Source organism: Cryptotermes secundus, unplaced genomic scaffold (assembly GCF_002891405.2).
Source record: "Cryptotermes secundus unplaced genomic scaffold, Csec_1.0 scaffold752, whole genome shotgun sequence".
Taxonomy (NCBI): domain Eukaryota; kingdom Metazoa; phylum Arthropoda; class Insecta; order Blattodea; family Kalotermitidae; genus Cryptotermes; species Cryptotermes secundus.
The window spans coordinates 228,498-242,366 of NW_019721772.1; the positions used below are offsets into that span (position 1 = coordinate 228,498).

The window sequence follows — 13,869 nt, forward strand, 5'->3', positions numbered from 1 at the left end:
GTAGTGAGACTGTAGAACTAAATTTTACCCAGTTCCATGTCATTCAAATTAGTAATGTAGTATGAAACACTTTGATTGTGTATTGTGTTAAGTGAAGCCCAAACACAAGACATGCTGAGGGACATGTAAAGTTACAAAGGGTGGACACCAAGTTTAAACAGGGTTCAGCAGCAAAATGGGAATTCAGGGAGAGAGCACTAGGTGATATCAGAAAGAAATGAAAGTATGATTATTTTGAGAGCGTACATGTACAAGATGGACACGTTTGAGAGGTAGAGAAATATGTAGGAGGTTTGGCACAACTTATGCTGGTATAAATGTCAGTGGATGGAGATTTTGTCATAATGATTACAATTTTATGACAATCCAGTTTGTATTTGTTCTCTTAGGTGTTACTGTATCTGTATTTGTATCTTTATTTTACTGCACTAGTATTAGGGTCTGTGAAGAAAGGTGACTGTGGACCCACACAAACTACAGCCCCCAACCCCCTCCCTGAACTTTCTTTGCAAAGGGTTAGCAAATCAGTTTTAACTTTGTTTATAAATTACGATATCATAACAAGCGGATTTCATATAAATTTAACAACGACAACTTTGTACAAAATCCTTATAAATGCATTATCCATGACGATGAGGTGCAATTTCCTCGATCATCTGCGTTATGACGGTTATGACCATACCGGTCTACAGAACGGATTTCCAAGGAAGTGTTTCCAAGTACCACGGATCATAGTTTAATACTTCGTAAATCATGCCCTTTCTCAAACCACTGAATCAGTAACTATGATCTTTGCTTACAATTACAAACCGTGAAAGAGAAATGAGGAGGAAGATGCTTTGTATCAGTAGTTATCGTAGTTATTAAGTGTGATGAATAAAGTGAAAGTGTAAGTGAATTTGATTATGTTTTAAAGCTGTGATAATATGTGGCAGAATTAAAAGTTTATTGTTTTGTGAATGGCTTGCCGAATGTTCTCTTTTCTTCAAAAGTGAGGTTATAGTTCATTGGTTCGAGTATGTGGGATTGTAATTGTGGAATTTAACATCTGAATTATCGAGTGGCATTGTTGTAACGCATGCTGGTTTTGTAGTAATGTCAGTACATATATATATATATTGCTATTCAGAACAATGTACGAATGACGGTTCGGTCTCAGAAGCGTAAATTTTAGAATAAATTGTTTACTGAGAGCTTCGCTAAATGATGACTGAACGAGGGCTATTTTTTTATTCTGGATTAGGGAAGGTCCGGTTATTTGTTTCGGAATAACAGATGTCGATGTAGTGAGAATTTTTCATGAATTGTTCTATTTTGAAGGATTTTATATGTGCAGTGGTATTACATACATACATACATAGCTACATGGTTTCACAGATCCTTTGTCCGGATACCGGACTGGATATTGAACTCGTCACTCGTATTTATATTTTTTTGTTAAAACATGACCATTTTGAAATGGCGGCTGATTTTTCGTTTTCCAGTTTGGTGTGTGGTGATGTAGAAGGGAAATTCCAGACACTCTTTTCAAGAGTAGAAAATATTAATAAGGGACATGGTGTGTTTGACTTGCTGCTTTGTGTGGGCAATTTTTTTGGGGACACAGATGAAGGTTTGGAACCATACAGAAATGGGAAATTAACAGGTAATATTTTATGATATGAAAATTGTTATTCTTTGAATGTTGAAACCATTTTGACTGTGTCATATGCTGTAGGTCTGCAATTACAAATAATTATTCAAGAGGATCATTTATTTTTTTATGTTCTGTATGAATTAAAGGTTTGACTAACCAGTGGCATAACTTAGTTGTGTCTAAGAAACATACAAGCATGATATTAATTTAGTTTCTAATGCAAAGTATATACTTGTTTGAAGAAAGCCGTCCTCAAATCTTACATATATACTTGTTTCTTCCTTTCATTGCTTTTTCTCCACCCCCCCCCCCCCCCACCCCCTTCCCTCTCCCCACCTTCCGTTCTTTCAACACACNCCCCCCCCCCCCCACCCAGCCCATTTGCTGTTCACACAGTGGTGACTATAAAGAGTACAATCTTATGAGCATGTAAGAATGTGCAGCCCCAGTAGACACTGATGTTTTGGAGAAATATACAAGGTGTGACAATTTAATTCCTGAAATGGCTCTGTAAAGGCAAAATTTGCTTACCTGTGCACTAGCTGCTGCTGTCACTTTTGAAATACTCTCCTTGTGAAGCTATGCACTTCGTGAGACGATGGTATCACTGCCAGAAAGTCTTGAAAATCGTTTTCTGGAATACCTTGCAGTAAAGTCACGTTGTGATGGATGTCAAGAATGTTGGCAAATTTTTGTCCCTTCAGGGCATTTTTTTAATTTTGAAAGAGCCAAAAATCGCAGGGGGCTATGCGAGGTGAACGAAGTGGATGATCCATTTTTGTAATGGATTTCTTAACAAGGAACTCGCAAACTCATAAAACATCATGCACAGGAGCATTGTCATGGTGGAGAATCCACTTGTCAGGCCAGAGTTCGGGCCTTTTCCTTTGAAAATATTCCCATAACCTTGTCAGCACTTCCAAATAACACTGTTGATTCACCTTTGCCCTTGTGTAATGAATCCATAGTGAACTATCCCCTTGTGATAGAAGAAGCACACAAGCATGATCTTGAACTGCAAGTGAGACATGCGTGCTTTTTTCAGAGAAGGTAACTTCTCTGTTTTCCACTGCATGCTCTGGCATTTTGTTTCTGGGTCATATTGGAAACACTACATTTCATAACCAGTAATGACCCTATCAGACATCTCTACATTGTGAATAAGGTGAGATGAAATGTGTAGCCGACGTTGTTTCTGGTCATCTATCAAGATTCAAGGCACCATTTTTGTGAAAATTTCTCTCATTCCCAAATCATCCATAATAATCTGTCGCAATGTTTCCCTATTCATATTCAGTTCTTCTTCTATTAGTCTCACACCTAATCTTCAATCTGAGCACACAGAGGTTCATACTCTGTCCACATTTGTATCTCTCCTTCACATTTTTGGCTGTCTACTTCTTGGGTCATCTTGCCCTATCTTGAACCGGCTATGCCATTCAAAAATGCTCCATTTCTTTGTAACGTATTCACCATATGCCATTGTTAATAGGGCTAACATTTTACTAGTACTTTTGCCAATCTTCACACAAAACTTGATTTTTATCCGCTGCACCAGATTCTTGTCACTCATTTTTCCACCAATAGCATACCACAGACACATACTGCTTCCTCTGTTGCTTGGGAACAAACAACTCATTTGGTCTGTGGCTCATGTAAATGCAAGTTGGAACATGTCCAAACATGCTTGGGTACATGAATTTGCCTGACTCAACACCCCAGCAACACACTGTTGCCATTCCTGGAATTAAATTGTCACACCTTGTATTCTTCCAGCTAGTACTCTTTTTTTTTATATTTGTTCCAGCTGCTTCTTATTTCTGCATGTGACCTTTATGGAACTGTACCATTTCATCTCTTTGTTGACAGTGTTCCCATGATTGTAGGTATTCTTGTTTTTGACACAAGTCTGCATTTCCTTGCATAGCATGCAGGGCTCCATTAATGCTGCCTCTTGGCCCTTGTATTTATACGTCTCCTTGACAGTGGCAGAGTCTGGCATGCTACAGCTGCTCATACTGACAAGAATTTCTGCAAGACTATAGATATCAGTTATCCCTCTGTTTGTCACTTTGCATTTTAACTGTTATCAATTTCTGAGGTTAAGAATGCAGGGTGCTTTGCCTCCACATCCCCCGCACCCCTCCACAGTATATTATTTAGGTAAGTGCACAACTTTACACTTCTTTTATCTTTATGGCAGCCATTAACTGAAGTCTCCATAGTGCACACTGTGCCTCGAACAGTTGGTGTGAAGGAACTGTTCATCACCCTGTCCAGAATATGCCCACCATTGGACACTGTTCTGAGCCTGTTCATGTTATCACAACTTATTTCAACAAAATCTGTAAACCATCTGTATTCCCATACGTCTCCCAAATTGCCCTGTGCTGTGTAGTCCCTATGTGCTACATCTGCCCATAGGACCTTCTTCTCATTGACAGACGATATAGCATGCACTGTAGTCATTAAGATAATCACTGTTAATGGCTTTCTCATGAGAACAGTTGTTATATTTTCCTTGTTTCTTTTCAGTTCCCATTCCAACATACATCTTGGGTCCATGCAGTGCTGTACAGGTGGCTCTGTATCCACATATCAGTGGCTGTGAACTCTGCCCCAATCTCACTTATCTTGGTAAGGGCAGTTACCTGATGGAGCATGTTTCTTCCACCTCACACTGCATGCATATTGATATGTATTGTGTTTTGTGTGACTGCTTTTCTCTGCATACCTGTGCTGTGGGATTAGGTTTGCGGCTGTTCTTGTGTGACACTGACAATATTTTTCAAATTGGGTGACCAAGAATCAGCTCTTCTGTTCCTACTCCCAGGTCCTGGTTTAAAATCTTATGTAGCGCCTAGTTTTACTGTTTCTGGACTTTGTCCATCATCTGGTATTCTGAACATTCCTCGTAATGGACTCACTCAACTGAGTAGGTGCTTTCCCACATTTTCATCTGAGGACTGGAAGAGGTCCATTATTTATGTTTTATTCAGAAGACTAGACAATGGACAAAGTCCAGAAACCTAGTAAAGTGAGACAGAACATCATCAGTACCTTTAGAACTGATCCATGTATCTCATTAGTACTTCTTTATAAGCATCTTAAACGACTTGGTAACAAAGATATTCTGTACACAGGTAAACGAGGATTGTTCACTTCCTCCTCAGGATTGAAGCTGGCGTATGTGAGTGGAATTGAGGCAGAATCAGACACATTGTCACACCACACTTTTACAGATAAAGATATTGAGTCTGTAAAAAATGCATGTCTTCGTGGACAAACTAATTTTCGAGGAGTTGATATTTTGATAACATCATCTTGGCCAAAGGACATCATGCTTGGTGATAAGGGTTGTTCTGTAAGTCGATGTTCCTCTCATGCCATGATTTATGACCATTTTAATTGCATCTCATTTTACCATAGCGTCTGTTGTGTACCAACCATCTTACTCTGAGGGAAAACAGGAATTGCATTATATCTGTTGCAGGTGCAGATTGAACCAAATGGATCATGGCTCTTGTCTTGGTTAGCTGCTCAGGTGAAACCTCATTACCATTTCTCTGGCCAGGAAGGAGTTTATTTTGAAAGAGCTCCATATAGGTTATGTATAGAAATTTATAACATTATACCTTGTCATACATCCAGTCATAATGAAACCTCGACAGAACTAAGAAGTTGCATTTTGATATGTTGTACTCATTACTGGTATCATATGGAACTTGTGCTCCTCATGTGGGAGGTCATGCTGTAAGACATGAATGTTACAGGCTTCCATTAGGTAACTAAAGTTATGCTATGTGCAGGAACCACAGTTTCTCTGGGAGCACACCAGAGCATGCAACACGTTTCATTGCCTTAGCTAAAGTAGGCAACACACTGAAGCATAAGTGGCTGTATGCATTCAGTTTGGCACCAATAGACCAGATGAGCACCACACACCTCTATCAGGAGACAACAGACCAGACGGACTGCCCATACACAGGCAAAATGCTCCATCCAAGCCTCTCAATGAAACAGGTATTGGTTAAGATGCAAGGTTCTCACATCACTGAATATGAAGATTGTAGTCTTCTGGAAATATGGAGATAGAATCTTCCTTAGAAATGCTGGTAACCATCTACCAGATTACACAGCGTCACATTCCAGAACACTGCAGTCTTAAGGTAGTGGTTATTTTTAAGGTTGAACACCATATTTCATAATTTATTTCTGAGATTTCCTGGGATTGAACATAAGTCTGGCACTTCTTTTTATTTATTTATTTATATATATATATTTTTTTTTCCCCTCTTACCTTCCATTCCCACAGTTAAGTTTGGTTCACAGAACTCAGCTTCCATGTACAAGTTTTATTCTAAAATGATAAGCTTTGTAGTATTTGCCTTTTTTTTATTGCGAAAGGTCATTAATTCTATGCCCATCTCCCACACTGTAAGAACACTGCCTGTTGGCTGCTTGACCTCTCATTTTGTATATTTACACCACTTCCACGTCTAGACGCCATTAGCACCACCTCCAGCTCAAGGACATGTCATACTGTGGCGACCAAGTATGTACTAAACATGGTGGATGATAATATTAAGATGGATCTTGAATATGTGAGGATGGGTGCTGGATGGAACTGGCTCAGGATTGTTTCCATTATCAGGGATTGGTATTATTGGGGTCGAACTTTTAGATTCTGTTATCACAGGGGCAGCTGTTTATTATGGTCTTGCAAAGCAATGATTGTATTTTTACTGAACTTTTCTTATAGGTGAGACCTTCCCAGTTCTTTTATGATATGGATTCTCTTACTGATGAAGGTAACCAAAGAAAGAAAGCAAGAAAGGACAATAAACAGCAGCATAAAAGACAGCCACCAAAGTTTGATCAAGGTAGTATAGTTTTTAGTTGGTATGCTCTTGACAGACAGTGTGTTCACTGTGACCATTCACCTCGCTCCCATCTCCCAGCACAGGTCCTTGACAGCAAGAGACAGCTTGTACAGCTTTACGAGATTGGCCAGCTACAGTGAAACTGTTTTACATTTATGAAGAGGAGTAAAATTGAATACAAATAGAAATTCATTGGTGAAAGTGAGACTATCAGCACTACATAGATAATACAATGCACTTTAGAGTATTTAAAATATATTCTAATTGCATTAAATTTATTTTAATATTCCTAATTACACTCCTACCCAATAAACTGCACATGTAGTAAGGAAATTTTATTAGCTGTGCATTGCACAGTTTTAATGGGACATCCACACATACCAGCTCACCAAGTATTACTACTAGCGAGATGAAATCTGGCCACACATCGCATAATGATATAAAATGATTTTCTACGGAGATAAATCATCACAGACATGAAGATGCTGCTGTTTTGCTGTGTCCTGTGCAGCAACACTTGCAGCCACTGTAATTACACTCACTCGCTGACCCCCCTTCCATTATTGTCCTCATCCGACAGTACACAGCAGTGCTCAGTACACCTGTACTCCTGATCATATAAGTTCACAACGCAGTACAAAACTCAGAAAATAACAATTAAAATAGTGAAACTAAATATACTGATCTCAATATGTGCAAAAGTGTTGTGTTCAATGGTGAAGAATGTGGAGTTTTAGAGGTTCTGTTCACTTTCAGAATCATGCTGGTTCTGTCTTGCAAGTGCTACAGTCGAGAAACACCTTGTCATTAGTGTTGGCAGTGAGGTAGGTAGCTTTACTGCAAATATGGAAGCTCAGCAAGACAGTTTGCTGTTGGACACACTTGTCACTGTCATGTCCTGTTTGTTTTTCTGTTCAGTCATACCTGGCACTGGCAAAGGGGGGGATGGTGCCTGACCACGTGCTCATCCTGCCAGTGGGTCATCACCAGTCACTATCGACCTTACCAGATGCAGTTGAAGAAGAAATAGAAAAGTATCCTTTGAGAACTGTATGCTAAAACATGTTCATATCCCAAGTAATAAGTGGAGATGCATTCATGTCAAAATTTTTTCAGCCCACAGTTGTACTCATTATAAATACAGACATATCAACAGTAGGCAGAAGGAGGGAAACCTCCCGTATTATCCATGACATTCCGTTGTGTGGCCTCAGAATTGTACTCTTTCAAAGATTATATTTCTCAATTTCATATTTTGTAACTTTACACTGTCAAGGTTTGCTGCAGTTACTGTTGCATTATTGCTGCAATGTTCTTCCCTTAACAACTTACATATTCAAGTCAGCACTGAAGAAGTATTTCAAAAAGCAACATAAAGTACCAGTGTTCTTTGAGAGGAACTACAAGACTTCACACCTACAGATACAAACTGTTCCCATCCCACATAATATGGCTGGTCGCCTGAAACGCGTTTTTCAAGTAAGTCAGTAAACAACTGATCAGGATCAGCTAACCTGGTAAGATGCCCTACATAAGTCATAAAGTATCACCCATCAAATAACGTAAGAGTAGGAGTGCCGAGCACTTGATTCACAGTAAGGTGCAGCAATACTTTATTTTGAAATAATGAAGGCACACACAGGTGAAACAGAATTTCTGTTTATCGAGATCTCATTGTGTTTACAGGAAAATGCCGAACAAGATGGGCTGCAGCTTGATGAACTGCCTCATCACACAAAGCTCTCTCAAGTGGCCCCTCCTCGAACCCCATACTTCTATGTGGAGTTACCTTCAGGAGATAAGTTGTACCACAGAGTCGCAAACAACTTCCCCCTACAGTTTGGAAGGTAAATGTGGATGACTGTGTTACCATTCACAACTTTTGAATACAAAGTACAGTAGCACATACAGGCTCTAACTTTTGTCTTACAAAAGGTATGTGTTAACTGACATTCATTCATAGGTTATCATCAGTGGGTCAGTTACAGAGGCTCTTTAGAATCAAATGAAATGATGTGATGATCTTGAAAGGATTAGGTAGAAAACAGGTGTGGTTTATTTTCAAGTATTATCCCAACATTTGCCTGGAAGAACTGAGGAAGACCTGATGAGATATCCTGTGTCCTGATCAGTACTCAAACCATGTTTGGTACTGGACCAAAATTATCAGTCAGCAGTCTTTTAATTAGTGCCTATTGACAGATAATGTTGACATTGTGTTTCAGAGAAGTGCTGGCAAGTGAAGAGCTTCTGGACATGGCAGACAGAGCAGACTGGCGTGACTGCAAGGCTACAAAGGAAAAGGAAACAGAGCTTGCCAAAGCATTTCGATGTGCATTTGAACCTTTTGATTTCACACTGTGAATGAAACTGAACATGGATCATAACTTAGAATAAATACAATAAACCATATAATAATCTTTTGTACAGGGTGTATATATTTATTGCAGCCTTGCTATCATTTTAATTCTTCAAGTACAAGATGAACAAACATATCATCAGGAACTAACTCATTTTATTTAAATTACTTTTTTTTAGGCTTGTTTGATGGTTGAGGTAATCTGTATTTTAACATTTCAACTTCAGCTTCAAAGTAAGACATTTGGTTGTAGCAAAAATATTCAGGATTCTTGTATTTACCATCTTTGGATGCACCAGGGCCCACATCTAGAATAAATAAATGTGATATTAAACATGGACACAAACAGTACAGTGGGTAGTGTTCATGAATTGTGTCATTAATTACTGTAATTGAAAAAGGCAGTGAGGCTGTATCAGTCATATGTTTTGAATTTATTCTCATTTTATCTTGGTAAGTTGGTCCTGGTGACATACACACACACACACACACACATGATGTAACTTTCCCGTTTCCTGTCACAGACCGAACTGAGAATTGTACAGGAGCCACAGCAGTTAAAGCAATGTGCAAGTACTGTAATAGAGTATTTGGATACAGTTGCAATCCTAAATCACAGTCTGGTTTCTAATTACAGGAGTAAATTTCAATTTCGTATGTAAGATTTGAGGTTTTAATGGCGGTGACTATGAAGAATGCCATCCTATGGGATGGAGGTGATATGTTCCTCTGAAACGTCAGTTCACACAAGCTCTACATGGTGCTGCATCCCAGAAGATGGCATTCTTCATTTCATTTCTTAAGTTGAATGTTATTTCTACATATAGTGACCACTCTTGACATGCAAAACTGTCAACACTGAAAGTTTGATTTCAGTGTGTTCACCCCTTCATCTTTACTGCAAATTCTGAGCCCCTTCTGCTAGAGTTACTAGTGGCTTTCCCCTCTCCTCTGACCAATTGCTAAGTGCTGATGTCATCACCACCACCTGGTAAACTGCACTTGCACTGTACAAGGTGCCAAGTCTTACATACATAACATCATGTGTACTAATGTTCAGCATGCTGGAAATGGATTTCAGGAATGCAGACTTGTGGAATTTGTGTAAATTCAAGAGTCTCACACAGCACTGAGTATTAAGACTGTGGTCTTCCGAGGTGTTAGGCTGTGTTCTGTGATATGTGGTTATGGACTTCAAGGTTAAACCTTGAAGATTAAGGCACTATGTTCATCTGAAACAGTAAATGACTATTTAGCAGACTACATTGTGACACCCCAGAAGACCAAGCATTCACAGTAATGTGTATAAGAGTGCACTATGTTCTCTGGATATCACACTGCAAAGCACTGCTGTTGGCAGCCACTGAGAAGAAATCTTGCAGAATGCTGATGATAAAAACAGACTGTAAATTACAGTACATGAAAATGAATTCATATCCTCTTCACATCTGAAAAGAGGCACAAACAGTGCGATGGGAAAAAGAGCAGACATTTGACTTGCTATGAATATATATAGTGGTACATACCTCCAGGAGGGACTTTGTAAACGGCTGAACTTAGTCCTGGCACATTGGCTGGGGTGGATACAGTTTTGGCACAACCCCCATGACTGGCATATCGCTGTGCAAGGGCCTGTTTAAATGCATCACACTTCAGCTTGTTTATGAGAAAAAATTCCAAGTTTCTCGCCTAAAATCCTGTATATACTTCTCATCTCTGTTTTCCTCCTTCAAGTATTATGGTTTTGGACATTATCCATCGTCTTGTCTATTTTTTAAAAGACCATCCTGTTCTTTTTCAAAAAACATCGTTTTGGGGACTGGATTCTGTCCCCGTCCTCAGGTAAAACCTACTCAGTTGGGTCCAGTAGATAAGCCAAAATGTTGTGTTTTGAAAAAGAAACAGGACAGGTTTTTACAAATTGACAAGACAATGGATAATGTCCAAAAACATAATACTTGTAGCAATATACCATCATCACAAACTTTTAGATCATCATCCTAATATTATCTGGTGAAGTTATGAAGCTCCACATTATGCAGTTTTTCCCAACCTCATCTTCCTCTCCCTTAATACCAGATAATTTTAGCACCCTGTTCTCAAACATCTTCTGCCTATGTTCTTCCATTAGGGTGAAAGACCAAATTTCACACCCATGAAAAACACATTATAATAAGGACTGGAAAATTCTATGTCAGTTATTACTGATACACCGAAGAAGAATACTGATCTCTCATAAAACAGATGCATTTGGGGGGGGGGGTATAATTTTTATCTCCCTTGTAACAGTGACCTAGGGCAATGTCACAAAATAACAGGCATCCAGTCTTCACAGTGAAGACCTGTTTGCAATTTCTAATTGGATTAAGCAATCTCCAAATTCACAAAGCATGATTTTACTACAGACTTTATATTTTTCCAATAAATTAAAATCTGGTAACAGTTTATGTCAAGGCAGGTTGATTTGAACTTAATTTATATTACAGGCACATTTTTATCTTGGCTTATTAAGCAATTATACAAAAGTTTTCAGAGAAGTCTGGCAGAAAATGACATAAATATCTGTAATTTATTCACCTTTCTTAAAATAGGTCTTTTGGCCTGTTCCCATTTATAAATTATGAATCTTTGAACACAAGACCTCTGCATAGGCAGGACAGATCAAGACAGAAAAACATAATTTTCATTTCATGCATCCTGTTGTGTTATAATATACAACCTCTTTATTACAACCGTCACAACACAACTAATATCAAGATCAGTGCCTAGTTTGGGCTCTACTACATGTATTTGCCTGATGATGGCTATTAATAGCCAAAACATGTAGCAGAGCCAAAACCTGGCACTGATCTTGATATTGGTTGTGTTGTGACAGTTGTAATAAAGAAGTTGTAGAAAAACATAACATATATTCAGGCATCTGTGGCACCTGAACCAATAATCCTAGTTTCTAGTGGCAAGATATCATTTATGGTTTGATTTATATAGAGTGAAAGTCCATTTATGAATTAGGCCATAATACCAGTATCAATCAGATCAGTGGTTTCAAGGTCAGATTCTGAATTCTTATTTAGAGGGCTCTGAGCATGATTCCCACTTGGACCTGTGTGTGTGAATGTACCTGCTCACAGACTGAAACCTTGATCACTACCAAAAATAAAACTTTCAAAATGTGAAGAATACTCAGGCCCACACTGAGCTGTGCATCACCTCTGCAGCCATCATTCAGGACAGCGTCCTCCCCTTAAGAACGTATTTTATATCCTCACCTAAGCGGGCAGAGAACAGAGAGATCAACACAAACTAAGTCCCTTGTACTGGCCACTTCTGGCCTATTGTACCAGTCCCATGATTGGTGAGGGTGATTGGTGGAATTAAGATTGGCAGGGGAAACCGAAGTACTTGGAGAAAACCTGCCCCAGTGCCACTTTGTCCACCACAAATCCCATTTAACCAGACCCGGGATCGAACCCAGGCCGCCGCGGTGGGAAGCCAGCGACTAACCGCTTGAGCTATGGCACGGACCCTCTAAGACCAGTTTACTTAAAGTGATCCACCAAAGGGTCGATGCTCCTGAAATGTATAAAAGCCCAAGGGCTCATCACTTTCCCTTTAGGGAACTTTCACCATGTATCTAATGAATACGAGGCTAGGAGGGTATTGCAGCCAGTCTGGACAGTGGTTGAGAGAATGCCCCTAGCAGTAATCAAACCCACACTGTCCAGTCAGTCACTTTACCAAAAGTTAACACAGCCTTCATCAATACATCAGTAGTAAAAAAAAATCTCTGTAAGACTTGCAATATGTTCTTTGCTTACTGAGATTATAATCTCAGTAAGCAGCATCATGAATTTTTCTTGAGCCTTATTCATAATTATGAATAAGGCTCAAGAAAAATTCATTAAAATGTTGTCTAATGAAATCAGTTACAGATGTTCATTCCATCAAATTCTCCACAAATAAGAATGTAAAAAATTGTAACTATTGTAATTTTAATCTATTTATATATCAAATTGTTAATATTCAGAATTAACTTGACTTGTCATATATCATGTACAATGATCTACAGTGACGAAATAAATCAATCAATCAATCAATCAATTTAAGTTGCTAATAACGCATCACACAATGTAATACTAAATGAAATACTCAATAACGAAAGTAGAAAATAGAATATGTACAGTTGTCACTTTGATTGTACATATACACTTCAGTTTTAATCACGGTTCAGTTACCAATATAACCTCAAATTCGTCCTCCATTTTCTCAAGAAGAAAAAATTACTTTAAATAAGGGAAAAATAATCAGCGACCATTTGACATTTTTCTTTCATTTTCTTCTCATATTTACCTTATACGGTGAAAGTTTCTGATGCTGCAATATCAACCTCTGCAATAATTTAACCATTTTTACAACTGCTCTAACCGTTCTGACCTTCAGAATATTATGTTTAAGCTGTTCGGTGCTGCCAATAGAAAATAGGTGTTAACAAAAATACCACGGAAACTTACTCTCAAAGTTTTCATTATAGTTTATTATAGACGATATTTATTCTTTTCCTGTCAACACAACACAGCAATTGCCCTTCAGTAACCCCTAAATTATGACATCAAAGTACTTAAGTCTGAATTAAAAGGTAACCTCTTAAATGATTCTTTCTGTGCTTCAAGTCTGCTGAAAATAAGACCTAGAAGTTTGTCCCGATGATATATTATTAAAAATACCATATTTCTGGACGTTATCCACCGTCCAGTTTTTACTTAAAACACAAAGTTCCAGAAGTGGAATCCAGTTTCCGAAACGTTTTCGCTAAAAATATGACGACGTATAATGTCCAGAATAACAATATTTTTATTTACAAAATTTAAGCATTTTTATGCGTGACTAAAGCATTCTCGTACTTTTCTAGAAAATTCTCTAAGCTTATACATATTTATATGTAAAATAGTTTCCTGTTCTTGTAGTTTGATTTTAGTATGTGTGATTATAGC

At 38.3% G+C, this 13,869-nt stretch overlaps 2 protein-coding genes across 2 annotated transcripts; one reads left to right on the forward strand and one right to left on the reverse strand.

The window, feature by feature from the left end:
* The first annotated feature begins 781 nt into the window (after positions 1-781).
* On the forward strand, positions 782-8,946 carry LOC111875771 (CWF19-like protein 1). The gene is made up of 12 exons (XM_023872284.2): positions 782-889; positions 1,485-1,645; positions 4,172-4,273; positions 4,780-5,000; positions 5,130-5,242; positions 5,446-5,659; positions 6,399-6,519; positions 7,276-7,343; positions 7,438-7,569; positions 7,861-7,998; positions 8,206-8,366; positions 8,745-8,946. The coding sequence occupies exons 1-12, from the start codon at positions 873-875 to the stop codon at positions 8,881-8,883; spliced, it is 1,587 nt and encodes a 528-aa protein (XP_023728052.1). The 5' UTR covers positions 782-872; the 3' UTR covers positions 8,884-8,946.
* On the reverse strand, positions 8,935-13,566 carry LOC111875770. Its single transcript, XM_023872282.2, has 4 exons — positions 13,520-13,566; positions 13,229-13,343; positions 10,405-10,510; positions 8,935-9,186 (listed from the first exon to the last, which is right to left on the reverse strand). The coding sequence occupies exons 2-4, from the start codon at positions 13,283-13,285 to the stop codon at positions 9,044-9,046; spliced, it is 306 nt and encodes a 101-aa protein (XP_023728050.1). The 5' UTR covers positions 13,286-13,343; positions 13,520-13,566; the 3' UTR covers positions 8,935-9,043.
* Positions 13,567-13,869: the final 303 nt, after the last annotated feature.

Coding starts and splice junctions, on each gene's coding strand:
- LOC111875771 (XM_023872284.2), top strand. Junction 5,243..5,445: donor TTTGAAAGAGCTCCATATAG/GTTATGTATAGA, acceptor TGCTATGTGCAG/GAACCACAGTTTCTCTGGGA. Junction 7,344..7,437: donor TCATTAGTGTTGGCAGTGAG/GTAGGTAGCTTT, acceptor TTTTCTGTTCAG/TCATACCTGGCACTGGCAAA.
- LOC111875770 (XM_023872282.2), bottom strand. CDS start 13,285: ATGGTTAAATTATTGCAGAGGTTGATATTGCAGCATCAGAAACTTTCA. Junction 10,511..13,228: donor AGAAACTTTCACCGTATAAG/GTAAATATGAGA, acceptor GCATTTAAACAG/GCCCTTGCACAGCGATATGC. Junction 9,187..10,404: donor TTACAAAGTCCCTCCTGGAG/GTATGTACCACT, acceptor TATTTATTCTAG/ATGTGGGCCCTGGTGCATCC.